Source organism: Fusarium venenatum (assembly GCF_020744135.1).
Source record: "Fusarium venenatum strain MPI-CAGE-CH-0201 chromosome Unknown EDB82scaffold_3, whole genome shotgun sequence".
Taxonomy (NCBI): Eukaryota; Fungi; Ascomycota; class Sordariomycetes; order Hypocreales; family Nectriaceae; genus Fusarium; species Fusarium venenatum.
Genome location: NW_027072131.1, coordinates 7,788,770 through 7,812,161, shown reverse-complemented (window position 1 = coordinate 7,812,161; position 23,392 = coordinate 7,788,770). Strand labels below are relative to the sequence as shown.

The 23,392-nt window shown below is 46.8% G+C and overlaps 11 protein-coding genes across 11 annotated transcripts; 5 read left to right on the top strand and 6 right to left on the bottom strand.

Annotated features, from left to right (window-relative positions):
* Window positions 1-95: 95 nt before the first annotated feature.
* EDB82DRAFT_539914 (uncharacterized protein) lies at window positions 96-1,099 on the bottom strand (the record flags this gene model as incomplete). Its single annotated transcript, XM_025729194.1, has 2 exons — window positions 96-961; window positions 1,015-1,099. 2 exons carry the CDS (start codon window positions 1,097-1,099, stop codon window positions 96-98), a joined length of 951 nt encoding a protein of 316 aa, XP_025583486.1.
* Window positions 1,100-1,586: 487 nt separating this feature from the next.
* Window positions 1,587-2,626, top strand: EDB82DRAFT_281261 (mitochondrial carrier domain-containing protein). Its single transcript, XM_065607380.1, has one exon. It carries the CDS (start codon window positions 1,770-1,772, stop codon window positions 2,466-2,468), a length of 699 nt encoding a protein of 232 aa, XP_065464315.1. The 5' UTR covers window positions 1,587-1,769; the 3' UTR covers window positions 2,469-2,626.
* A 143-nt stretch (window positions 2,627-2,769) lies between these two features.
* Window positions 2,770-5,597, top strand: EDB82DRAFT_281253 (uncharacterized protein). Its single transcript, XM_025729192.2, has 5 exons — window positions 2,770-2,970; window positions 3,024-3,121; window positions 3,171-3,684; window positions 3,736-4,325; window positions 4,379-5,597. The coding sequence occupies exons 1-5, from the start codon at window positions 2,899-2,901 to the stop codon at window positions 5,481-5,483; spliced, it is 2,379 nt and encodes a 792-aa protein (XP_025583484.1). The 5' UTR covers window positions 2,770-2,898; the 3' UTR covers window positions 5,484-5,597.
* On the top strand, window positions 5,598-8,207 carry EDB82DRAFT_281254 (aconitase family-domain-containing protein). Its single transcript, XM_025729191.2, has 2 exons — window positions 5,598-5,834; window positions 5,887-8,207. The coding sequence occupies exons 1-2, from the start codon at window positions 5,712-5,714 to the stop codon at window positions 8,188-8,190; spliced, it is 2,427 nt and encodes an 808-aa protein (XP_025583483.2). The 5' UTR covers window positions 5,598-5,711; the 3' UTR covers window positions 8,191-8,207.
* A 117-nt stretch (window positions 8,208-8,324) lies between these two features.
* Window positions 8,325-9,020, top strand: EDB82DRAFT_510511 (uncharacterized protein; the record flags this gene model as incomplete). The annotated part of the gene is made up of 2 exons (XM_065608852.1): window positions 8,325-8,467; window positions 8,521-9,020. A coding segment is annotated over exon 2 (221 nt), but the record flags the coding sequence as incomplete, so codon positions are not given.
* A 1,091-nt stretch (window positions 9,021-10,111) lies between these two features.
* Window positions 10,112-12,773, top strand: EDB82DRAFT_510509 (common central domain of tyrosinase-domain-containing protein). The gene is made up of 5 exons (XM_065608851.1): window positions 10,112-10,460; window positions 10,511-10,641; window positions 10,686-10,780; window positions 10,830-12,078; window positions 12,128-12,773. Exons 1-5 carry the CDS (start codon window positions 10,250-10,252, stop codon window positions 12,311-12,313), a joined length of 1,872 nt encoding a protein of 623 aa, XP_065464313.1. The 5' UTR covers window positions 10,112-10,249; the 3' UTR covers window positions 12,314-12,773.
* A 286-nt stretch (window positions 12,774-13,059) lies between these two features.
* Window positions 13,060-14,924, bottom strand: EDB82DRAFT_510506 (uncharacterized protein). The gene is made up of 2 exons (XM_025729189.2): window positions 14,527-14,924; window positions 13,060-14,464 (listed from the first exon to the last, which is right to left on the bottom strand). The coding sequence occupies exons 1-2, from the start codon at window positions 14,699-14,701 to the stop codon at window positions 13,248-13,250; spliced, it is 1,392 nt and encodes a 463-aa protein (XP_025583481.1). The 5' UTR covers window positions 14,702-14,924; the 3' UTR covers window positions 13,060-13,247.
* Window positions 14,925-15,599: 675 nt separating this feature from the next.
* EDB82DRAFT_450449 (uncharacterized protein) lies at window positions 15,600-18,011 on the bottom strand. The gene is made up of 2 exons (XM_025729187.2): window positions 17,647-18,011; window positions 15,600-17,575 (listed from the first exon to the last, which is right to left on the bottom strand). Exons 1-2 carry the CDS (start codon window positions 17,723-17,725, stop codon window positions 15,654-15,656), a joined length of 2,001 nt encoding a protein of 666 aa, XP_025583480.2. The 5' UTR covers window positions 17,726-18,011; the 3' UTR covers window positions 15,600-15,653.
* Window positions 18,012-18,634: 623 nt separating this feature from the next.
* On the bottom strand, window positions 18,635-20,053 carry EDB82DRAFT_539907 (uncharacterized protein; the record flags this gene model as incomplete). The annotated part of the gene is made up of 4 exons (XM_025729186.2): window positions 18,635-19,065; window positions 19,117-19,550; window positions 19,607-19,950; window positions 20,005-20,053. 4 exons carry the CDS (start codon window positions 20,051-20,053, stop codon window positions 18,678-18,680), a joined length of 1,215 nt encoding a protein of 404 aa, XP_025583479.1. The 3' UTR covers window positions 18,635-18,677.
* Window positions 20,054-20,186: 133 nt separating this feature from the next.
* Window positions 20,187-21,565, bottom strand: EDB82DRAFT_510500 (uncharacterized protein). Its single transcript, XM_025729185.2, has 2 exons — window positions 20,899-21,565; window positions 20,187-20,842 (listed from the first exon to the last, which is right to left on the bottom strand). Exons 1-2 carry the CDS (start codon window positions 21,557-21,559, stop codon window positions 20,598-20,600), a joined length of 906 nt encoding a protein of 301 aa, XP_025583478.2. The 5' UTR covers window positions 21,560-21,565; the 3' UTR covers window positions 20,187-20,597.
* On the bottom strand, window positions 21,566-23,246 carry EDB82DRAFT_510498 (uncharacterized protein). Its single transcript, XM_065608850.1, has 6 exons — window positions 22,899-23,246; window positions 22,727-22,822; window positions 22,633-22,670; window positions 22,551-22,562; window positions 22,340-22,494; window positions 21,566-22,277 (listed from the first exon to the last, which is right to left on the bottom strand). The coding sequence occupies exons 2-6, from the start codon at window positions 22,762-22,764 to the stop codon at window positions 21,846-21,848; spliced, it is 675 nt and encodes a 224-aa protein (XP_065464312.1). The 5' UTR covers window positions 22,765-22,822; window positions 22,899-23,246; the 3' UTR covers window positions 21,566-21,845.
* Window positions 23,247-23,392: the final 146 nt, after the last annotated feature.

Here is a 23,392-nt window from a genome sequence, read left to right as displayed (position 1 = left end):
TAGATCGCATGAGTGAGATAGCACGTGTCGAAGACAGACAGAACTGAGCATTTGGTCTTGACTACCATTAGACAATCACTATTTACATACATGATCTATGATGCAAAGAGTCTCTTCGGATTCTGTACCATCAACAAGTCCCACTCCTCATATGATAGCCAGCTTCTCAAGCTCCGGAGCCACGTGTCATCATCCACTTTCAAGAACGGAGTTTCCTTCATCGCTTCTTCGTGACTGCGCACCTTCATCCTCGGCGTATGCGGCCAATCACTTCCCCAAAGAATCTGGTATTTGTTGGCATCCACAAACGCTCGTACGAGGAACTCAAGATCTTCATAGTGTGGACTCTGCTCGCTCACGCGGTATGGTGCACTCAGTTTGACGAAGAGAAGCCCATCCGAGACAAGTCTCATGATGGCCGCGAAACCAGGTTGTTTCGTAGGATCGTTGCGACACTCTGATGAAAGCAAGCTCGGCGCCTTGAGAAGACCAAAATGATCAGTGATGAGCGCTCTACCTGTCGGTGCAACTTCCGCTCGAACAAATGGCTCTAGTTCATTCCAGAATTCAGTCCGAATCGTCGTCATCGTCAGACTCCAGGAGAGGGAAAGCTTCACAACTCTTTCAAGGTATGCACGTAAGGTCTTCTTTTGAAGCTCTACATCTTCCATGGCCCCGTGAGGATAGAGATTGACACGAAGGCCCCGGATCCCAGCCTTTTGCATATCTCGGATTTCATCGTCAGTAGTTGTGAAGGGATCGATGACTCCTACTCCCGAAGTCGACTGTCGTCCCAATTGGGCAACGAAGGCTTTGAGAGACGTGCAGTCATCGCCATAGGATAACCCGTGAGTAAGAACTGAGTTTGTAATACCCAAGCTCTTCCGGAAGTTCTCGAAAGCCTCGATGGTCGCTGCAGGAGGTGTGAGGTGTCGCGTGGGGCTGTAAGGAAACAACTGGGCTGGTATAAATTAGAACTGCATATCGAAATACCAGTATATTGGCATCACATACGATCAAATATATGGTGGTGAGTGTCCCATCCTCCTCTAGGAAAGAGGTCTGCGTTACTGGTCTGAACGAGGCTTTCGGGTGCCATGATTTACACTTTGATAGTCGTTGAATGCGTTTACTTAGTGAAGATACTCGATTGCGAATCAAAGTTGATTAAATTATATCTCCACAGGCTGTCTTTTCTATAACAATTGACGCTAGGTAAAGTTGTCGCATTCCTGGGGCCCCTTACTTTCGTTAAGTGGATATTTCTGGACTATTCCGTAGACGAGACTGAGGCGGAGTAGCCCAGCCAGTAGCCTCGTTGGTGGCCCGGATGATTGACAGGCCACATTCGGAGCGCGGGGACATTCCGATAACGGATTGAAGTAACCGGAGAGATTGGAGGGTTGACGAGGGTTTCAAAGATAAGGGCGAATACAAACATAAGTGCCATCCTCTGTCATTTACACAAGGAGAAAACTGAGGAGGCTTAGGCTGAAATTAATAAATCCTTTGTCGACTAAGATAATTCAATGACAAGGCATCATGGCAGATAGATCGTCAAATGCACCGACTCCACTACAGTCGATTCTAGCTGGAGCTGCTGCTGGTGGTGTTGAATCTCTCGCGACTGTAAGTCTCACCCGAACCTATTTTGAACTCACTTCCCTTGCAACGGACCCAACTCATGGTGGTTTGACTAGTACCCAACCGAATATGTCAAGACAAGAAAACAACTCCTGGGCGCATCCTCACCGTCGCCTCTGCGCATTATGATTTCGGCCGTCAAAGACCATGGCATCGGCGTTCTCTATACAGGCGCAGGGGCTTTCTGCGTCTCCAACGCCTCGAAATCAGGCATCAGGTTCCTGACATTTGATGCAGTTCGTAGCAGACTCCCTCGAGATGGCAAAACGCGCAAACCTACACCTATATCAAACATGCTTGCTGGGGTTGTTGCTGGAGTGACAGAGAGTATCAGCGTGGTAACGCCAGGTGAAAGCCTCAAGACCAAGATCGTTGAAGACAGGGCAGGTCCTCGCAAGTTCAAGTCAACCAGTGACGTCATTCGTTGGACAGCGACTCATCAAGGGATACGAGGTTTCTACCGTGGAGTGGTACCTGTGACGATGAAGCAAGCGAGCAATGCCCTAGTTCGGTTTTCCACTTATCATACACTATTTGACTTGATAGAACCACGATTGAAAGAAGTCAGCAAAGGGAGTTTCGCAGCTCCGATTGCTGGAGGGTCGGCAGGCGTTGTCACGGTATATGCAACAATGCCTTTTGATACTATCAAGACAACAATGCAGAGTGTTAGGGTAGGAGGAGACAAACAGGGAACCTTTAATATTTTAACTGCTATAATCAGGGAATCTGGTGTTCCCGGCCTGTGGAAGGGTACAACACCTCGACTTGTGAGATTGACTGTGAGTAAACACGTTACTGTGATAGAGAACAGCACTGACTAAAACCATTTTTCTTAGGTTTCTGGAGCACTCAGCTTTTCGATCTATCAGAATGTACTGGACTTGATGAAAGAATCTTTCTAAAAGTAAATAAGGTATAGAAGAAAGTTGATTAAATTAAAGATAGTAAGGAATTTTACAAAAAGTGAGAATTTTGATACATAGTAGTCTTTAAAGTAGGTATACTGAGAGAGCAGGTAACTAGTGCGGCGATGAGTTAGTACAGTATTTTATGGATTAAATTAACTCCTTGCCCCGCACTATCATTATTGCATTCCTGACTTTCACTTTAGCTTACCCGAGTAGCTGGACTCATCATCACGACACGCAGCATCTTGCCTAAATATCAATCCACGAAGAATTGACGTAAAGCCAATTAACCCCGTGTTGTTTCTTTCTTGTCAAGTCAAACGCTCTTTGTGGGCAAATCTAGATGGCGGCACGGACCAACACGCCTAAAAAGGTCCGACTGGCTTGCCGTCGTTGTCGATCGCGGCGCATCAAGGTGAGAACTGCGACTGACTGTACCTCAAGAAATCTTTTCTGAATACTGGATAGTGCGACGGTCAAGTTCCTGCGTGCACGAACTGCGCAAAGGCTGGGCAGGTATGTCTGGATGTTGACAGCCAAAACTCCGACGTTGTTATTCCTCGCAAGTGAGTAAATTCAACACTCGACCCATAGCGATTACTAATAATATGGAAGCTTTGCCGGAGCTGCTCGTGCAAGGATACAGTGGCTTGAAAACATCATTAAAGAACGCGCTCCTGATGTTGATCTGCGATCGGGGCCTCATGTTGAGCCGGCTCTTGGGCACGAGACAAGGTTTCCGAATGTAGGTGGAGATGAAGATGGTGAGCCATCAACAGCACAAACACCTGCGGTTACAAGTCCAGCCTTACAGAGAATTCCGTCGAAGAGATCAGCAGATGTATCTGGACAGCCTGATCATGATGGGTCGTTCCCGGAACGGGTTCACTCAGTTGCCGTTAACCTGGGTATGCTTTCTCTCAACTCAGACTCTCCTGAGAGGCATTACCTTGGTTCGAGCTCGGGTTTACTCTTTACGAATCTTATTGGAGCCTCACCATCAAGTGTCGGGTCTACACCACAGTGTATTAATGATAGTATCAATGCGGGTGGCTCGGAGTGGCAGGACACAGATAAGAGCTCAGACTATAAGACTTACTATCAAGCACTATATGCTTCTCTACAAAAGGTGATCACATTTAATCAATTAGACTTCCTGTTTCGCTAACCGTGCTACAAGGAACTACCGACAAAGCCAGAGGCTCTCATTCTTGCCCATACATATATACGCTGGGTGCACCCCGATTTTCCGGTCCTAGAGCCTTCGTCTTTGTTAAGTGCTATAGATGCGATCTATTTATGCGTTCTTGAACCTGGAGAGGTGGGTAGTTCACCTCATGGCTGGCCCAGTACTATGCCTCCATTCCGGTGGAATGGACGAACAATCGTACCTGGAGTTTCGGAAAATCATGGGACCACCCTGCCCGTGATTGCATTCATTCTCTTCATGGTCTTCAATATTGCAGCTATAGTCAAAGTCCGGACTAGAGTCTATGAATTTCCTCCGCAGAAATTTTATAGAGCAGCCGTTCTTTTTTCCAAGGAGGCCTTTTCACAGATTTCACTTCCCACAATCCAGGCCTTAGTTATGCTTATTAATCACAGCATGCTTACGCCAGCTGAGATAAATCTCTGGACCTTGGTTCATATCGCCCTGGCTCATTGCGTGGAGCTTGGCATCCATCGCGAACTGCAGAATGTACAACCGGAAGACGTTGCGCTGCAACAGATCAGACGATTTACATTTTTCACCATATACTCTCTTGATAGGTATGCTGCCCTTGGGGTAAACTCTTGGTGATTTGCTCATATTGTTTCCCTAGGTCAATTTCTTCTGTCCAAGGCCGTCCTCTTGGCTTTAGAGATGAAACATTCGATATCAAGCTTCCCCAACCACCACCCGAAGACGATGATGTGGATGGAGCTATTCCACAGTCTTTCATGGCCGCCGTCACTCGATACGCGTCATTCACTTACAAGCTTGACCGGATCGTGTCCGACATCAAGCTTCATTTCTATCATCTCCCAGAAGACTCTAGCTGGTTTCCCTGGCCTGAAAACCCCATCGAACATCAGCAGAGAATTAAAGAGACCTTGGATGGCTGGTGGCAAGAAGTTTCCCAAGAGACATTCGACTTTCCGAGTCTCAACGCTCGTCAACGAGAAGTCTGGAAGCTCAAGCTCAGAATTAAGTATTACACGATAACCGTTTTGCTGTTCCAGCCCTCTCAAGTGGTACGAAGCCCATCTGCAGATGCACTACAGATTTGCTTCAACAGTTCTTCAAGCATCCTTGAAGGCTACCAGCGGTTGTACAGTCTCCAAAGTCTTCATTATGGTTGGAGGGCAGTGCAAAATATTTTTGCTGCTGGAGCAACGTTGATCTATTCATTCTGGACCTCACAAGAAGTCCGTAAAAGTGTGTCTATACCTAGAATGTCTAAGGACGTACGAACTTGTTCCAGCCTTCTCACTATTGGCGGCGAATGGTGGCCATCTGCTAAGAATGGACAAGAGAGCTTTGACTCAGTGGCTAGCTTGACGATGCGAAAGCTGTACATGGATGAACCCCCGTTCAAGGCCCCGCGTCTGTCAATTCACTCGACCGCCGCCGGACTATCCAGCCGTCGGGCTGAAAGAGGGGCGCTGGAAGACAACTCCATCACGGTGGTGGACAATGCTCAAGACATGGACGGCATAACCCAGCTGCCGCTTGAAGAGATGCATAAGTCATGGCAAGGAATGGGAGTAGATGTCGACGATGACCAGGCCATCTGGTACGGCATTGACACTGCCAGAGTCGACTTCATGCCAGAAATTGAAATGTTTCTGGCCGACTTTGACAGATCCGAATTTACCTGGAGCTTCCCTCTGAATGGAAACGGCGATCTTGATCAATTCGGAATGCATCCGAACAACCGTTTCTGAGTTGGAGTTGCTAGGGTGCGGAGTAGTCCGTGTGGGGAGTTGAACGATGAGCGGGTTGCTCCGCACGGCCTCGGAATAGCATCGAGTCGCATTTATCGCCTCGGCTCGGTCATGAAATATTGACAAATGGGATTTTCTTAGATTGTCATCCTGTTGAATAAAGACCAGAGGTCATTCTCCAGAATTATTTTAGCATTGGGATGCTGTAACAAGCATTTGACAGTAAGCATGACATTGACGGCACTTCGGTCTACCCTTACCCGGCGCTCCTTTAAAAAAGAGCTACGATGGCTTCATATCCGTGGCTTGGCCACGCACTCGTCGCATATCCCCATCAGTCCTCTTGAACCTGTATATACTGATCCATCCACAAGCCCTGGTCGCCTGCTAACTTGCGAGCCAGTACAACCATCTCGATTACGGCTCCCAATTAGAATCCCTGCACCGCGTCCGAGGCACCAAGAAACGACCCCTGACATTGACCGAGAAGATCCTTTACAGCCATCTCATACATGACCAAGATGATTGGGCCCTCGATAGGATACAAAGAGGCGAGACGATTTTGCGACTACGACCTGATCGCGTCGCCTGCCACGATGCGACCGCAACCATGGCACTCCTCCAGTTCATCAGCGCTGGCCTCCCGCGCGTTCGAGTTCCGACATCTGTACACAGTGACCACCTCATAGTGGCTGAATACGGCGCAAAAGAAGATCTCAATCGAGCTGCAAACGACCATGGCGAAGTCTATAAGTTCTTGAGCAGCGCTGCGAAAAAGTACGGCATTGGTTATTGGAAGGCTGGCGCTGGCATAATTCACACGACCATATTCGAGAACTATGCTATCCCTGGCGGCTTGATAATTGGAACTGACTCACACACACCAAATGCCGGCGGCATGGGTATGCTTGGGATTGGAGTCGGTGGCTCAGATGCTGTAGACGCCATGGCTGGTATGCCATGGGAGCTTGTCTGTCCCAAGGTCGTAGGCGTGCGATTGACAGGCAGCCTATCGGGTTGGAGTTCCTCCAAGGATATAATATGCAAGCTGGCTGGTATTTTGTCCGTTTCTGGAGGAAAGGGAAAAGTTATCGAGTTCTTTGGGCCTGGAACCCAGACTTTGGGTGCAACAGCCATGGCGACTCCTTGTAACATGTCCGCCGAAGTTGGATCAACCTCCTGCATCTTTCCCTACTCCCAAGCCATGGCGCGTTACCTTTCAGCGACAAAAAGAGGGGACATTGCTCAATATGCAGACAACTTCAAGGAAACACTACTTAATGCAGACCCTGGAAGCGAGGATTTCTACGATGAGATTATAGAGATTGATCTTTCAACACTTGAGCCTCACGTCAACGGTCCTTTCACACCCGATCTATCGCACCCACTTTCTATCTTCAAGGAGCGCGTCGAGGAAAGCTCGTGGCCCTCAAAGATCAGCTACAGCATGGTGGGGAGTTGCACAAACAGCTCGTACGAAGATCTTGAGAAAGTCTCCAACCTTGTAACGCAGGCCAAGGATGCGGGCATGCACCGAACAAAAACACCCTTCATGGTCAGCCCAGGCAGCGAGCAGATCCGTGCTACAGCGGAGGAGAGTGGTATTCTCAACATACTTCGAGATGCTGGCGCCATTGTTCTGAGTAACTCTTGCGGCCCTTGCGTTGGGCAATGGGATCGAAAAGATGTTGATGTCGCTGGAGCAGAGAGTAACTCGGTCATCTCGAGCTTTAATCGCAACTTTACTGGTCGCCATGATGGCAACCCAGCCACCCATTCTTTCGTCACCTCTCCCGAAATTGCCACAGCCTTTGCCTACACTGGAGATCTTACTTTTAACCCTATTACCGATGCCGTGCCTTTCATTAATGGATCCGGCGCACCCTCCGAGTTCCGCTTCACACCTCCAACAGCCAGCGAGCTGCCTCAGGATTTCTCTGATGGAGATGACTTGTATCAAGCTCCTGTCCTCACAAATACTTCGGAACACGAAGTTGTTATCGATAAGGATAGTGACAGGCTGCAACTTCTTAAGCCTTTCACACCTTGGCAAGATGGAAACGCGAAGGACATGCAAATCCTCATCAAGGTTGCAGGCAAATGCACAACAGATCATATTTCACCCGCAGGACCCTGGTACAAATATCGTGGGCATCTCGAAAACATTAGTAACAATATGCTTCTGGGTGCCACCAACAGTTTTCTCCCCGACGCCACGTCTCTCAATATGATTGGCAAGGCCAGAAGCACGATGAATAGGGAGATTAAGACTGTGCCTCAAGTCGCCAAAGACATGCGGCAGACCGGTATCAGGTGGTGCATTATCGGTGATAACAACTACGGGGAAGGTAGTTCGCGAGAACATGCTGCGCTGGAGCCACGTTTCCTCGGAGGTGTGGCTGTCATTGCTAAGAGCTTTGCTCGAATTCACGAAACAAATCTTAAGAAGCAAGGCATGTTTCCTTTGACATTTGCGGACTCTCAAGATTATGACAGAATCACGGAAGGCGATGTCATCAGTCTGTTGGGCGTGGATGGAAGTGATCTTCAACCTGGTAAGCAGGTAACAATGGAAGTTAAAACAAAGGATGGTAGTCTATGGACTGCACCGCTTAATCACTCTTACCACGCTCACCAAATCAAATGGTTGAGGGCTGGAAGTGCATTAAACTATATAAAACGGTCTACGCTGGCAGGTACAATATAGTGCTACAAATAACTATTTGAAGGCCTGATTATATTACCCTACATTACTCATTATAGTTAGATTGGACGAGAGATAAGAGTGCTCAGTGGCGCGTTTCTCGCTGATCAAAACCTGTTCCTCTCCATTTTTTATATTAAAAATTAAAAATGGCTAATACATCTACCACCGCAAATGCGATGCCTCATGATGAAACTGAACTTTCTATTCATCCTTCAATATTATTCCAGAAGGAGGCCGATTCCTTTTGGCTTCGCAGAGAGGCCGAAGCCATGAACTAGGTACGAAGTCACACCTCAATCCCTGAACCGTCAATTATTGACATGCATTTCGGCGTGAGCGACGATAAGCCGGGCTGGACTTCGATGGAACGAGTCCCAGGACGATAGCTAGACGAAGCATGGCTAATAATGACAGAAACAGCAATGGCACAGACGATCTCTGAGCTTCAATCATACTTATGCCAATTGCATCACCTTCGCCCGTCTGGATCTGGCTGGATTGGCTCTTGTTCTGGAGGTCCCGCTTATGACCATCGGCTGGATAATATGTCTAAATGTTGCCTATTTGCGTCTGTTGCCAAGTTTCACGACTTCCTTGTTAAACTCATCAAGAACTATCCACGGCCTGAATAGATTGCTACGTAGCGCAACATGCTCCCTGATGACTATCGTATCATCTTTGCGCATGCAGATATCTCGTGGGAGAATATTCTTCTTGATCCTGTAACAGGCTCTGTGACGGGTATTGTGGATTGATAAATGGCAGGTTTCTGGCCTGAGTGGTGGGAATATAGAAAGGCCTTGTTTGGCTCTCGGTATCGACAATGGTGGATCGATATTTTGAAACAAATTATGAAAGAGTATCCAGTAGAAACTGACGCTGATATGGATATCGAAATGTTCTAGAGAAGACAGTCTATTCTACCTACTGGTACTACGTAGAAGCTGAATCGTTTTCATGACAGATGTAGAGAATCTACATTATTAGTTGAATTGGAGTGGCAATGAAACTTGGAGCCATACAATGCATCAATCTATAGGAATGTTACTACTAATTGCATAACTAACTACATCTAGGACAATATGTGAGGCATTGAAGTTGCTAGTTTATTCATGCAAGCCTTAGTAGTAAACTGCGTTGTTAGACCTGCAATCACCTGGTTCCAATTCAGAAAAATCATCTAGCAGCCTTTCTTAACTCGAAATCTAATAAAATCCCTCTTTCCTCCCCCGCCTGCTTCTCTTCTATGACTTTCCATCGATATATACCTATACAAGATTTCAGAGTCTCTCAATTATTGCTACCCAATGGGAATAACACCTATGTCTTATCTCTATGCAAAGACCGTTCTCAACAACTCTACGCTAAAAGTCTACTATACATACGACATGGTGAGAGCTTGACCTAAATCGGCCACCAGCAAAGAATCGAGCAAGCCGAGTGGCCAGTCACTCAATAGTTTACTGCAGTTATCAATAGTCTCACTGACACTTTGTTTTTCTTCCTCTCGGGGTAGGAGGGTTGTTGTCCGATGACTTGAACTACTACTATTCTTAACATTTTCTTGAGCGATCCACCAATTGTGAATGCCTGGCAATCGCACATCTATCATATCGCAGTAGCCTCGATAGAATCACTTTAAGGGTACCAACTTGTGGAGAACGTGGGTTTCATTTCCCAAATACTCAGTGTTGTCGAGCTCACCAGTAGTGCGGAGAGGATAGCCAAGAAGTGAGTGGCTGTGGCAATACTCCCGAATGGGCACCCTTTTATTTTTGAGGCATAGCAGTATATATGAGGCGACGGGATTTCTGATCATCTGAGACATGGCTGACCTTGGCTCAGCTGAAGAGGGGTAATCTATTTCCATTCGAGTTGGCTCGCATATAGGACCTTCTTCTACGTGAACAGGGTGGAGAGTTAGGCCTTGGCCATTGTAGCAATTGAAAAAGAAGAACAACTATAAATATGAAGCTTCTATCTACCTGTTTTCTCACTCGGATCAAAAACTCATCCTTCACCTTTCTCATTCATCTAACGCAGACACGCGACATTCATCATGGCCCCAACTATCCCTTCCCCAACACCCATCACTGGTATTCAGAATCCAGGTGGAAAGCCCAGCCCGCGCCTCCCTGTCGATGTCTTCCAAAAGAACCATCCTTTTGCCTTCGCCTTGTACATCCAGGCCCTTTTAGCCTGGCAAGAAAACGGCAACGAGGAATTTGACAAGGACAATGTCAATGGAACAAGCTACTTTCAGATCGTGGGTAAGTTTACAAAGCTATAAAACTTGAAGAATACATGTTAAGAGACTTAGGTGTTCACGGTGTGCCGTATGTACCTTGGCAGAACGATCCCACCGCTGGCACTGTCGAGAACATCGGATACTGTACGCATCGAAGCACTCTGTTCATTCCATGGCATCGACCATACCTGATGCTCTACGAGGTAAATAACAAATGCATTTTGTTTTATCTTATTGACAAGCCCAGCAAATAATCCATTCCTACGCTGAAGAGATCGCTAATAAGGCTACTGGATATGCGGCTGAGGCCTACAAAGAGGCTCTTCTACAAGTTCGGTTACCGTAAGTACGTAACTATAAACATTGGTTGTTTTACTGATTGAAACAATAGCTACTGGGACTGGGCTAAGAAGCCCAACCTACCGGCCGTTGTTATGTCCCCAGATATCACTTTAACTGTACCCGGAGAGTCAAAGGGGATCAACGATACAAAGTATCTTGAACACAACCCGCTGTACTCCTACAAGTTCACCTCTCCAACTGCTATCCAACTCATGCAGCAGGAGATGAACTGGGAGAACTCTAAGGTTTGGACCGAGTCGAAGCGCTGCCCTGATGCCGATGGCAAGAGTGATCAAGAGATTTCCAACGTTCAAGTTGGAACATTCAAGCAGTTCAAGACGCAAACTTACCAAGCCCTCACCGCTATCAAAGATTTTGATCAGTTCACCTGTACGGCGTGGCGACCTACAGAATCTCCCCACGCATACACTTCCGTTGAAGACATGCATAACAACATCCATAACTACACCGGCACCAACGACACCATTCTCAACGACGAGGAGGAGGTCGAGGTCACTAGACTCTTGGGCAACATGACGGATGTTCAAGCTAGCTCGTTTGATCCAGTGTTTTGGCTTCACCACGTCAACTGCGACAGGCTCACCGCGCTTTGGCAAGCTCTCAATCCCGACTGCACCATTGCTGAATGGTCGTCCCGAATGCCTCGCTTTGTAGCTAAGGAAGGCACAATGGAGGGTGGAAAGTCAAACCTTGAGCCCTGGCACAAGACTGATCAGCACTCTATGTCCGACTACTATATCGCCAATGACACCAAGGAACTCACGAGCACTTTCGAAGGCGGTTACTACTACCCGGAGACTCCGCTAGAGTACATCAAAGACCAGGAAGCCATGAAATCGTACACAACTCAACAAATCAATGACCTTTATGCCCCAAAGCCGAAGCGAGCCGTTCCACCTCCGCCCAAGGGTGGTTTCCAGGACGTCAAACCTCCGGTTGAGGCCAACCCTGGACCAAAGACTCACCATTGGCAAGTCTTTCTCCGTGTCAAGAACTTTGCTGTTACCGGCACCTGGGCTGTTCATGTCTTCCTTGGGGAATTACCTGAGTCGACTGCAGACTGGTTCCTCTCGGAGAACCGTGTTGGATCAGTTACCATGTTGTCCAATCGGTCGATACGCCAGTGTGCGAACTGTGTTTCGCAAGCTGAAAATGATATCCTCGTTACCGGAACTGTCCCACTAAATGAAGCGTTGGAAGAAAGAGGTGTAGATGTTGACGATGTCAATGCTGTGGTTGCCTATTTGAAGAAAGAATTATCCTGGAGAGCTGTCAAGGTGAGTCATCGAGAAACAAGCCCTGAATGAATTCACTAACCTTTGTTAGGATACTAAGAATGTTGAGCTAACTGATGACCTTGGCCTGACTGTGGGAGTTTCAGCTCAGACTGTTTCAATGCCAGACTCAGCTACTGAGTTGCCCGAATGGGGTCCTAGCCATGTTTACCCTGGAGCTACTGCTGGGAAAGATTGCGGCCTGAATCAAGAAAATCGTGAGGATCTGAAGGTCTGATCGCGCTACCCCGCACTACCTGTTGCTGTTGTAGTTAGACCAGACGAGCGATAAGATAAGGCTGTTCTAGATTGTTAGTCTGAGATAGCTTAAGTGAAATCTTTCATATGTACGGGCTGGCGACATAATTTTGCTAGACTCGAGCTCCTTTTCATATCACTGTAACTAGATAATTGAATCCAATCAGAGAAAATGATATCTTATACTGAATTCGTTATGATTCCGACATTGGCAGACATAATCTCCAGCCCCAATCGAAACCGTCTCGACACTGTTCAAAAGGACTTTATCGCCAATCACGGGAATACATCACTCAACTGGGAAACAAAACTCAAAAACACCTAAATCTATTTGGATTCCTAGAGCAGACGTTCTCAATCTCGAAGCCGCAGAGCACCTCGTACTCAATAACAGTACCAAGAATATATTGCGGCGCTATAATCTTGGTTCTGGTACAGGCTGTAGAGACGGATGTCATACCCTGTACTTGATTTTTTTCGCGGACCGATAATACGAGTACCTTACCAACTTGCAGAATTCGGTAGTGTCTGTGGATACTATAAGCTGGAAAAAGCGGGCGTTGTGCGGGTTCTATGCGTGGTCAGCAGGAGAACCTTTCTATTGCCGCATCGTATCCGGATGAGCTTATTACTAGCTCACTTGCCAGGTGACTTGACTCCATAGGCGCTGCCGAATTCCACAGGTTAATACTGTATACTATAAAGTTACGAGTTCATTACTACAATAGAACAAGTAATATTTAATCTGGGCTATTTTACGGCAGAGTTCTGTATAATGGTAGCTGTTTAACTACTGAGAAAGACAAAGAGATATCAATTTGAGCATTTTGCACTTCGGTATTCGGCCTGTGAAATGCAACAACGTAATTATAGCGAGTGCAGTACCCGAACAATCTCGTTGCCATGCGGGACAATCAGATGCGACAAGCGCCATCAATAAGGTCCATAGTTTCGGCATCTATATTTCTGTCAGTTTTGAACGAGTCGAGTCTGTTTAGAAGCGTGATTTTCCACTCTGCTATCATTTGTATGAGACCTACTTCAATGGGTAGGAGTGTGCTGAAATTCTGATATAACCGCTCCGTAGAGATATCATCTTGTGCTATAGCTGCATCCGTGATTGACTGTAACGATTGCCAAGCGTCGCTACTCTCAAGCATAAGAACCGCTTCAGACTCTTTGAGAACTTCTTCACCGATACCACGGCACTCCAAAGGCTCCCATCTTCTTGCACCTTCCAGAATCTCGGCGAATACTCCAGGGAGTCTTCTGATCCTGCTGAATCGCTGCTCATGGGAGAGCTTGGATGCTTCTTCAAACTCGTCGGTGTAGTATGAAGTCACTAGATCATCAAAGCTTTCGAAACCCATTGCGCCGACGCATTCCATGATGTTCTGAAATCTGGCGTTTAGTGATTCCCCGGGCGCGGTTGCTGGTGACCTTGAAGATGAGACGTAGCTCGGTCGTCTTGTGGTGGATGATTGGTTCATTAGTGAAATGGCTTTGGTGGAAGAGACTTTCGTGTTTTGGTCTGGTGATTTGTCGCATGAGCATGACTTTCGTGCCTCTATCTCTGTGTTTGCTATCATCCATTCAATATCTAATTCTCCTTCAAGGCCATCAGTTATAAATGGGGCATGAGAAGCAGCCGTATCAAAGGTTGATGTAGGAAAAGACTGCAATATGGCTGGGGTGGTGTGCTGGTTCACGACAATATCGTCAAAATGGGCTTGGCGGAGGTCTCCATTGGCCTCATGAGGTTCGGTTACCAAGCTTAAACGGCGATTCTGCTGCGCCTCGCAGCCTGATCCAACCTGCTGACTAGATCTTCCTGATTTTATCGCTGGGGGGCCTGATATCTGATTCCCAGGAGCGAGGGACACTGCTGGGTAAAAAGTGCAATGTGAATTTCCGTGAGTAGAACTCTCTTGGAGGTTTTCGCGGGTTGGTCGAGAGCCAACTGGTCCCTGACTGGCTCTTTCGGGTGATGTATATGATATCCGTTGTTGCACAGACTCTTCATGAACACGAGGTTGATCTCCCGTCTCTGGACCTTGTTTCGATGAATTTGCATCTTCATACTGAGCCACCTTCTTTTGGAAATCGGCAATGCGGGACTTGACGCGACGCCCTATGCTCTAGCTCGTTAGTGACCATTGCAAGCCAAGACTATCGAGGCGAGGTCAGTCTTACGGTAACTTCGCTGGGCTACTCTATTCTGCATGCGTTTCTTAGCCCTAGGGTCAGTGATCCCTTGAGACTCCGGATCGGTAGCGTTGACATTGGCGCCCAGAGATGCATGAGTTGAAGGCGGGTTGCCAACGAATACAACATTCATAGTTGCATCTGATTGAGATGTGACCGACATAGTGCACCCAAAATTCCACAGACTCTTGGATCGACTGCAGCTGCAAGACAAAAGACCTCTGGTGTAATAGTACTGACTTTTGGACGCATTTGTGCATTATGCTGTGCGTCGAAATAGTAACAAAGCACGCGACCATCGTTTACTTACTTAAATGATTAGAGATGTAACGTTAAGGAGCTTTACGTTGTAAGCAGGTATGCTCATGATGTTGGTTATGTTGTTGGTAGCTGTGTGACATTTTCAAAAGTTCCGGCCTAAATTACGTACCAATCGCCTGATTCTACTGCCAACAAATCTCCACTTACTCTCCACCAAGAAGGCAACTCTGGCAGGTCGAGAACGCCCCCCGCGTTCAATTTTGCAAGGTTCTCAAAGTAATTCTCGTTTAGCCCTCATAGTATCCGCCATAAGATTGACTGGGTCGGACTCGGTTGCATATCAGTCGCGAATACCTCTGTTGGTCGTATTCTTTGTTATGTTGGTAGAGCTTGAACAATTTGACTGATAACTGCCAGGAGCTGTCACATCGGTTGAGTGAGCATGCCGGGTGTGCATTTTGGTGTATAAAAGCTAACATGACCTGGACCTTTGTGTGATTTTCAGACTGTTGCTATATAAACCTTAACCTGTTTGGATACTAGAAAGAACTATATGCGGCCCGACCCGGTTTGGAGCAGCTGTTAGCACAAAAGTTCCGAGCAGCCTAACTCCACGAGGATATTCCATCCAATGAGATAATTGCCGACCTTAAGTGTTGTTCATGGCTGGTGCCATAAATTATGCTTGGAATTATGCTTCAAGTCCGCCTGGCATGATCGGATATCGAGTCATGCAAAGATGAGGGAGGAGATGTATATAACTAGTTGTCACCAAATGCTACTTGCAAATCGGAAGCGAAGACAGTGAGGTTGTAACTGCATGTTGATTTAATGCCTATCTCTAACGCTTGTTCTCAAACTTTATCTAAAACGTCTCTACAAGTTTGTATGAGGCGATGGTAAGTCTCCAGCACCTTTCGCCGATCAGTCCTAGACTGTACTAAGAAATAAGCTAGAAACTCAACACCCAGCGGCGGTGATACCAGAGTTCCAGGCTGTCTAAAAAGCTCAGACCTATAAACCAAAGGAGCAGCGTCTGGAATATTCTGCAAGACCTTGTCGCAGAACCCTTCTGGTACCAGAATGTTGTGGCGGTGAATTGGAATCAGGCAGTTCGCGCTCCAGTACTGTGTTTCGGAGAGGAAAGGCTTACACATCGCTTTAAAGCGATCGCCATCATTGAGGCATTGTAGTAGCTGTAGTGCGCATAGATCTACCCCGTAAGCATGGAGGGTCGAGAACGCACAGTCCAGGCCAGGTGGACGCGCGTTGACCTCAATGAGATACACCTCGGGCTCGCTTGGTGGTGGAATGTCTGTGTTGGCCAAGTCAACAAGGCCGTCGATATCCTTGTATTGCATCCTCGAGTTCTGGACTCGAGCTTCGACGTGAAAAACCCCATTTCGGAAACCAAGTTTGACTAGGGTTTGGTGCAGAGATGACTTCAACAGTTCCTGTTCCTTCTGGCACAACAAAGTTGGTGATATCATGACAGTCTCCCCAAAGCTGTCCGCAATTGTGGCGTCGTTGGCATCAGCCGTGCAAGGAAAGTCATCCGTGATTTCCATGAACATGAGCTCACCATCCCAGAGAGCAATGTTGGCATCTACTTCTGGCCCGCTTATGTAAGTTTCGAGAAGAATCCCGTACTTTGTGAGGCCGTCGCTCTCCAGCTGGTTGATTGCTTCTCGGAGGTCGTGGTGATTCTGAACCTTTTTGACACCTCGAGAGGCGGCACCACGACACGGCTTTATCACCAAAGGATACTTCAAGGCATCCAACGTCTTAGAAATGTCCTCGATGTCCAAGTCAGCGGCGTTCTTTAACCGTAAGGACTGCATATTGGGAGTATTAAGGACCTTGCGGGTCGCGTCCTTGTAGTGGGCAGTAATGATAGACTCGACAGGCTCCGTTTCAAGATTCAGCATGTCGGCTGCCTTTGCAGTTGCAATGACGTACTCGTCCGAGAAGGTGATGATGCCGTCTATTTTGCGGCTTTTCACGGCTACTGCGAGCCTTTGAGGTAGACTGTCGTTGATTGTCATATCGACAGCAATAAAGTCATCTCGTAGGTGGTTGTATTTCTTGTCCTCCATGAAATGGCCAGGGCGATCAAGGACAATGACTGCTATTCCCAGCGCTCTCGCCGCGTCAAATGGTCCCTCTGAACCATAACCCCCGGTTGTGCTATCGAACAGAGGGCGACCGCCAACGACTGCCACAGTTGATGCCAAGGGTTTGTTCGGGAGCACCCAATCAAACGAAAGCCTCTCATCGACTTCCTTGGCGAGGAGATCAAATGCCCCAAGTCCTTGAGCCAATTGGACGGATCGTTTACAGATCAAAGCTCCGGGGGAGTATTGCAAGAGAGAAAGCAGACTGGCTGAAGATTGAGTTGCCTCGGGATACTGTTTTCCATCTACAGACAAGGGAACGACGATTTCAATAAAATCAGAATGCACCATTCTCAACTGTAGAATGTCATGTCGACAGAGATAGCCATCATGTGGAATCATCAACACTTTGATCAAAACCTCAGCGGCGTGGTTTAGTCCGCTGCCCTCGGAGCAAAACGACTTTGATGCCAGAAACTCCTTGATAATAGCACCCAATGGCGTTTCGGTACAGTCGACAAGAAAATCTGTGTCGTTATATTCCGAGGATATAAGATTGAAAACGAGATCGATAGACTTGTAGTGTAGAGTATCGCTCCAGTTTATATTCTTGGGAGAGAAAGCGGGTGAAAATCTCCAACGGCATTCGGCTTTCAAGGTAGCTATGAAATAGGGAGGGCAAAGCGTCAGCATCAAACAATCATTACTGGTGGAAAGTCGCAAAGAGGCTTACCTTCACTACCGAGAGTCTTGAACGAGAAGGTCTCGGAGAACAAGAATCCATCCATCTCTGGAGTTAATCGACTTCCCATATTGGCTGTCGGTACTGAATACTTGAGCTATGAAGGCAATTGGGTAATGGGGCAAGGATTGTGAAATAGCACGGTTTCAGGTTTGTTATCCTTTATTAAGATGGAATTTGTCCGTCATTTCACAAAGCGGTTGCATTAGACATCACGCATTGATTACAGCACAGGTTTAAGAGATTTGTCAAACCATTTCTTTCGTAATAACGTAGTTCAGTTTCCCATGACACCTGCCGTAAGAAAGGTCGAATTTTCAGCTACGATCTACATTATGGTTAAATTTGAGTGGCGGTGAAACTTGTTGGTCAAGCGGATTATTACTGCTCATTTCACAATCAACAAAATATAGAGCAAGATATGACTAATTAACTCAAAAACCCCTACCCGAAGTTACGGCGTTGGGTTGGCTTACGTGTCTCAATGTCAAACCCCCACACCACCTCATCTTCATGGACGATCAGGCAAATGGTACCTTCCCCATAAGGAGTGCGGCGCAGCTCAAACGTCAACTTGGTTGTACATGTTGATCAAAACAGAGAAGACTAGTATCTAGATAGTAAAATTAACGTTTATAGTGCTATAGAGGAAAGAGAGAACTATAGCGCGTAATCACAAATACACAATTAGACCCAACCAACACCGAGGGGTAAGAGACAGTCAGCGAGGCTTTTTCAGCATGTTGAGGCTGTGAAGCGTCAATGCTAGATCCCAAGCCGCGTGTATAGGGGGTAGTAACTTCAGGATGATCTATAATTAGTGCTGGTTGAACAACTTGACGCTACATTTAGGTCCCTCTACCACTCCGCTCTCGCTTAGAATAACCGAACACCAAGTACATACAACGGAATGGAATATGGTAATATGTGACGAATCCGACTATCGATATATTCGAAAGAAATGTAGAATGAATGACTAGTGCCTTAAAGCTTTGACAACATGACTAACTCTGGTTCGTGACCTATGCATCCAACCCCTCAACTTCACCCAGGCTGATCTTCTCAGACCCATCCGAATTTGTAGTGACGCTGTGAGTCTCACCAACCGACTTGGGAGGACTGTGCTTAACGACGCCATTTTCGCTTTCGGCCTTACCGACTACCCAGTCCAGATAGCTGTTTGAGAAGATACGACCTGTGTTAACAGCGTCCACATCGCAAAGTACCATTTCTTCGACTAATGCTTCGAAGCTATATGTCGGCTTCCATCCGAGAACTTTCTTCGCCTTGGCTGCGGAGCCTAGCAAGTTCTGGTTATCGAGTGGTCGGTAGAACTCTGGGTTCACTTTGACGCGAGTCTTTCCGCTAGCTGAGTCAATGCCGACCTCGTCTAGACCAGTTCCAGACCATCTAGTAAACGTGTTAGCTACTGCGATTATATGATCGTGAATATGAACTTACTCGATAGTGACTCCGATGACCTTGAAGGCTGCCTCGACAAAGTCGCGAACACTGTAAGACTTTCCACTTGAAAGAACATAATCGCCTCCGACTGGTTGTTGTAGCATCAGATACACGCCTTGCATGTAATCTTTTGCATGACCCCAATCTCGGACAGCATCCAGGTTTCCGAGGGAGAAGAAATTCAACCTTCCGCAGGCAATTAAAGCCACTTGTGTTGTGATCTTTCGGGTGACAAAAGTAGTACCTCGTCTTGGTGACTCATGGTTAAAGAGAATACCATTCGAAGCATGGAAGCCGTATGCCTCTCTAAAATTGACAGTCGTCCAGTATTGGAACAATTTGGTTACGGCATATGGTGATACAGGGTGGAATGTGGTCTCCTCTGTCTGTGGAGCGGGCATGTCCGACCCAAACACTTCTGATGAACAGGCCTGCATTACTATGTTAGCATTTTCCGATGGGCCAATGTGAGATGAAGGAACTTCACGTTATAAAACTTTGTCGATTTTTCCAAGCCTAGCATCCGCATTGCTTCAAGCAGTCGAAGTGTTCCCATAGCATTGGTGTCACTGGTCTGCAGTGGAGTGTCAAATGAGACGGCCACGTGGGACTGAGCAGCAAGATGATAAATCTCATCAGGCTTGATTCTGCCCAGAATCTGGACCAGGCGGCCCAGGTCAGACATATCGCCAAGGTGCATAGTCAAGCCAGGCCGGAGTGGCTTGCTTAGAGCTTCACGCCTGGACGCAGTCGATCGTACCAGGCCATGAACTTCGTATCCCTTTTCCAAGAGGAGCTCAGACAGATAGGAGCCATCTTGACCAGTGATTCCTGTCTCGATTGTTAGATGGCCGGAACATTCCTCAGAAGGTGTATATTACTGACCAGTGACAAAGGCCACTTTTGGTCTAAAGTACCCATTCAAAACTGCCATGTTTTCTGTTGTAAAATGAAGATATGAAGTATTCGATAATGCGTTTATTTAGATGGCAAAATTTGAGTTTCAATGCAGTAAAGAGATGCCAATATATACTTGCACGCGACCAATCTCCCCAAGAAAACACTTTCGCCTCGCCTCCCTCATTATGACAACTAGTAAGCCGCTTGTGAGGCAGCTCCTTGTGTGAACCAACAGCTGCCATGACTCTTCTAGGTTGTGTGATAAGCTCTGATGGTACCTGTTGTTTGAGTCAGTATCGATACGAGACTACAATCATGTCTTTCCCAACTAAGCTTTCGACTCTTTCATCTGGGGTCTGTCAGGTTCTCCCCCAGTTCTAATGTCATTTCCGCTTGTGGCAGGTGGATATGCCGCTCATGTAGCCAAATCAATATTACGTTAAGGGGTATATGCTGTCATATGACAAATAAGTATTTGATCAAGTAATTTAGGTAATGCTTTTATTGAAAATCTGTGACTACAGCTGGTTACTAGCTGAGAAGTCTGACATAATGAGTAACGTGTCCTATCAATGAGTCTAATCCTTACGTAATATTGGCTCTAGGATGCTTAGAATGTCAGTGGTGCTGAGTTGGCTGAGAATGTCTTCGTTCAATGAATGTCTCTCAAGGAGGTCACGCCTCATGGAGGTCGAGTTGATATCAGACCCAGTGGGTTTCTTTGCGATATCCAGATAGTAACCCATTGTCTGCTGGCCGAGGCTATCGATACCTCGACAAGTCCATAGGTTAGCCTCCTCAGCTTCTTCTTCAGGTTGCCCATCTGGAGTTGTTAGAAGGCCGGAGACATATGAGATGAAGATTACTCAATGTACTTACTTTTGCCATCAAATGTCATTTTTTGTGGAATCCATTCTCCAAAGCCCTTCCATGTAGTCGGCTGTCCGCTGGGCAAGAACTGGGAGGGTTCATGCCGTGCTTTATTGGTAACAAGTATTCGCGGTAACCTGTATGGCAAATTGTTAAGAGCATCGGCTCTGTTGAGATTGTCCGGCCCGATGAGGTGCGAAAACACAATCTTGTAGCCATCTGTTTCGCAAAGCCGGTGTGCCGCCTCCATGAATGTGAGAAATGGATACCATGTCTCCGACCATATCCAGACATTATCTTTAGGGACTTGGGGCATCTCGGCCCAAAGTGCAGCCCTCGTTTTCCGACTCATGAAGAACTCTGGGTGGCTATTTGCCAATTTGTGCCGTAGGTGGAAATCCTCGCTGGGGAGAACCACCACAGCCACGGCGTTGACCAAAGGGTGCAATGCCGACAGTAGGACGTCCAGATGCCCGCGGTGCGGGGGGTTGAAAGAGCCACCGTAAACTAGGATGAGGTTGTCTTGACCTTTTTTCAAGTGACAATCTAGCTTCTGTAATGGATTGAGTGCAGTTTCGGTAGACAAACGAACCTCTCGGAAGGCAGCTTCAAAGTACGGCCGAAGAGACATGATAGTGGATAAGTAAGAATGAAGAGCGGGTAGGGACATGAGCAATGACAAAAGTCAGCAAGAGAATAAATACTACTTAGGGTTTTGAAGATTTTTATGCTTCACGAGAATACGTCGCACGTTTTCTATTGGTTTACTCTGTCTGTCAACCCCTTAACAACCCTAATGTTTCGCCTTGTACATACATAATAAGCACACATCTGTTTACCCTGACCCCTGATTCAGCTGCCCATTGAATCTCCAATACTTGGCATTGGCGGTATACAATTTGCCCCAATTAGAATCCTCTATCCACTTCTCTTGCATTTATCACTGAGATATTCTCTCATCCTAGCACAGCCCTGATTGACATTGGCGACTGCGTCCAGCATCCTGCGAAAACCAACATGCTGATAACTGGTACGCTGTAGGCTCCATCAATGTATAAGTGCAGCCGCTTGCTAAGCATGGCGGTACTGACAATGAGCACAAAAATAATGACTGGATAATGAGAGCGAGAAGCTAGGTTAACCAAAAACCCTGTCCACTCCGCAGCAGCAGCGGCTGTAGAAAATAAAAGACCCGCATATGGTGTGGGAAGACCCTCATGGTACATAGCCTTCCCCTGATCACTCTTGGGCACCAAGTGCGCGGCGATGTTGAATCTTGAGAGACGCGCAACGCCTGAACAGACATAAATAGTCAAAGCCAGCTGATCGACTATGGTATCAAAACCGGCGCAATAGATAATAACTGCTGGCGCCACGCAAAAGGAGACCTGAGATTGGTGACAAAGGTGAGAATGGCTCGTTGGAACAAGTCAAATGGAAGATGACTCACCAAATCGCAAAAGCTATCCAGCTGTTTCCCCATCTCGGAACATTCATTCCTGGCCCTTGCCACTATACCGTCAAAACGGTCAAACTCATAGCCAAGGAATATGAGGAAGTGGGCTAACAGGAAAGATTTGTTTATCGCACAGAAAATGGCGAGAACTAACACAAATTAATTACCAATTCAACTTATTGTTTGGCTTTTGGAAATACTCTACCTCCACAGAAGCCTACATCATTGAACAAACCTGGTAAGCTTGATCATCACCAGTAATCTCATAAGGTTTTCAATATTCCTACCATTGGAAAGCGTGATATAGTCAGCTACTCGGAGCCGCCTGTATTGCATGTTAATTGGAATCCGGGAGGGAAGGGTGCGCAGTGCATAGAGTACCTCATCATATCATACTTCACAGGTACATTGGTTGCCATGTTGAGCTATTGAACGTGGTTATCCAGTTCAAGCGTCTTTCTGTTGGCTTGTTCACCGCTCGTTACATACAATTAGTATCTGGACACACATGAACTGTCCAAGCCGTTGGTCAATTTATGGGAGAAACACATACGCTATCAACCGCTGATTCACTTCTTCATCTCATAATCATCCGATTCCTTGCTATGAATCACTGCATGATTTTTGTCGAGCCTCTTTGCAAGTCTGATGCACGATTTGTTGGCTTACGAAAACCAATGACTACGTTTGAGGTAGGTAAGAGAGCACAACTCTCGTAATACCGTCTTCCCAAAAGGGCAAGTGGTCTTGCTATCAAAATATCTGACGTGATGACGATCAATCGTAAGTTCGACGGGAGCAAACTAGCCTGTCGGCTAATAAAGACCCCAGACCATCGTAGGACAAGGTTAATTTGACCACAATACGGCGCTTTTTCTGTGGTGGCCTAGTTACAGGATCTCTTTTCATGATTTGATCCTATCATTGATATATATTCATGACAAATATAGAGGGAGGTCAGACCCGACGGAGCTCCGATCGGATACTGAATGTGCCGTTTCATGTGTGTGTGTGTGTGCACACCCTACAAGTGTGGGCCTACGTAAC

Excerpts from the sequence above, each read along its gene's own strand:
- EDB82DRAFT_510509 (XM_065608851.1), top strand. The coding sequence starts at position 10,250 with ATGGCCCCAACTATCCCTTCCCCAACACCCATCACTGGTATTCAGAAT. Across the intron at positions 10,461-10,510 it reads AAGCTACTTTCAGATCGTGG|GTGTTCACGGTGTGCCGTAT; the intron begins GTAAGTTTACAA and ends TAAGAGACTTAG. Across the intron at positions 10,642-10,685 it reads CATACCTGATGCTCTACGAG|CAAATAATCCATTCCTACGC; the intron begins GTAAATAACAAA and ends TGACAAGCCCAG.
- EDB82DRAFT_281261 (XM_065607380.1), top strand. The coding sequence starts at position 1,770 with ATGATTTCGGCCGTCAAAGACCATGGCATCGGCGTTCTCTATACAGGC.
- EDB82DRAFT_510506 (XM_025729189.2), bottom strand. The coding sequence starts at position 14,701 with ATGTCGGTCACATCTCAATCAGATGCAACTATGAATGTTGTATTCGTT. Across the intron at positions 14,465-14,526 it reads AGTAGCCCAGCGAAGTTACC|GGCGTCGCGTCAAGTCCCGC; the intron begins GTAAGACTGACC and ends GCTAGAGCATAG.
- EDB82DRAFT_510500 (XM_025729185.2), bottom strand. The coding sequence starts at position 21,559 with ATGTCCCTACCCGCTCTTCATTCTTACTTATCCACTATCATGTCTCTT. Across the intron at positions 20,843-20,898 it reads AATGACATTTGATGGCAAAA|ATGGGCAACCTGAAGAAGAA; the intron begins GTAAGTACATTG and ends TAACAACTCCAG.
- EDB82DRAFT_281254 (XM_025729191.2), top strand. The coding sequence starts at position 5,712 with ATGACATTGACGGCACTTCGGTCTACCCTTACCCGGCGCTCCTTTAAA. Across the intron at positions 5,835-5,886 it reads CCATCAGTCCTCTTGAACCT|TACAACCATCTCGATTACGG; the intron begins GTATATACTGAT and ends CTTGCGAGCCAG.
- EDB82DRAFT_450449 (XM_025729187.2), bottom strand. The coding sequence starts at position 17,725 with ATGGGAAGTCGATTAACTCCAGAGATGGATGGATTCTTGTTCTCCGAG. Across the intron at positions 17,576-17,646 it reads CAAGACTCTCGGTAGTGAAG|CTACCTTGAAAGCCGAATGC; the intron begins GTAAGCCTCTTT and ends CCTATTTCATAG.
- EDB82DRAFT_510498 (XM_065608850.1), bottom strand. The coding sequence starts at position 22,764 with ATGGCAACCAATGTACCTGTGAAGTATGATATGATGAG. Across the intron at positions 22,671-22,726 it reads GTGAAGTATGATATGATGAG|GCGGCTCCGAGTAGCTGACT; the intron begins GTACTCTATGCA and ends CATGCAATACAG. Across the intron at positions 22,278-22,339 it reads TGGATAGCTTTTGCGATTTG|GTCTCCTTTTGCGTGGCGCC; the intron begins GTGAGTCATCTT and ends CACCAATCTCAG.
- EDB82DRAFT_281253 (XM_025729192.2), top strand. The coding sequence starts at position 2,899 with ATGGCGGCACGGACCAACACGCCTAAAAAGGTCCGACTGGCTTGCCGT. Across the intron at positions 3,122-3,170 it reads GACGTTGTTATTCCTCGCAA|CTTTGCCGGAGCTGCTCGTG; the intron begins GTGAGTAAATTC and ends ATAATATGGAAG. Across the intron at positions 4,326-4,378 it reads ACCATATACTCTCTTGATAG|GTCAATTTCTTCTGTCCAAG; the intron begins GTATGCTGCCCT and ends TTGTTTCCCTAG.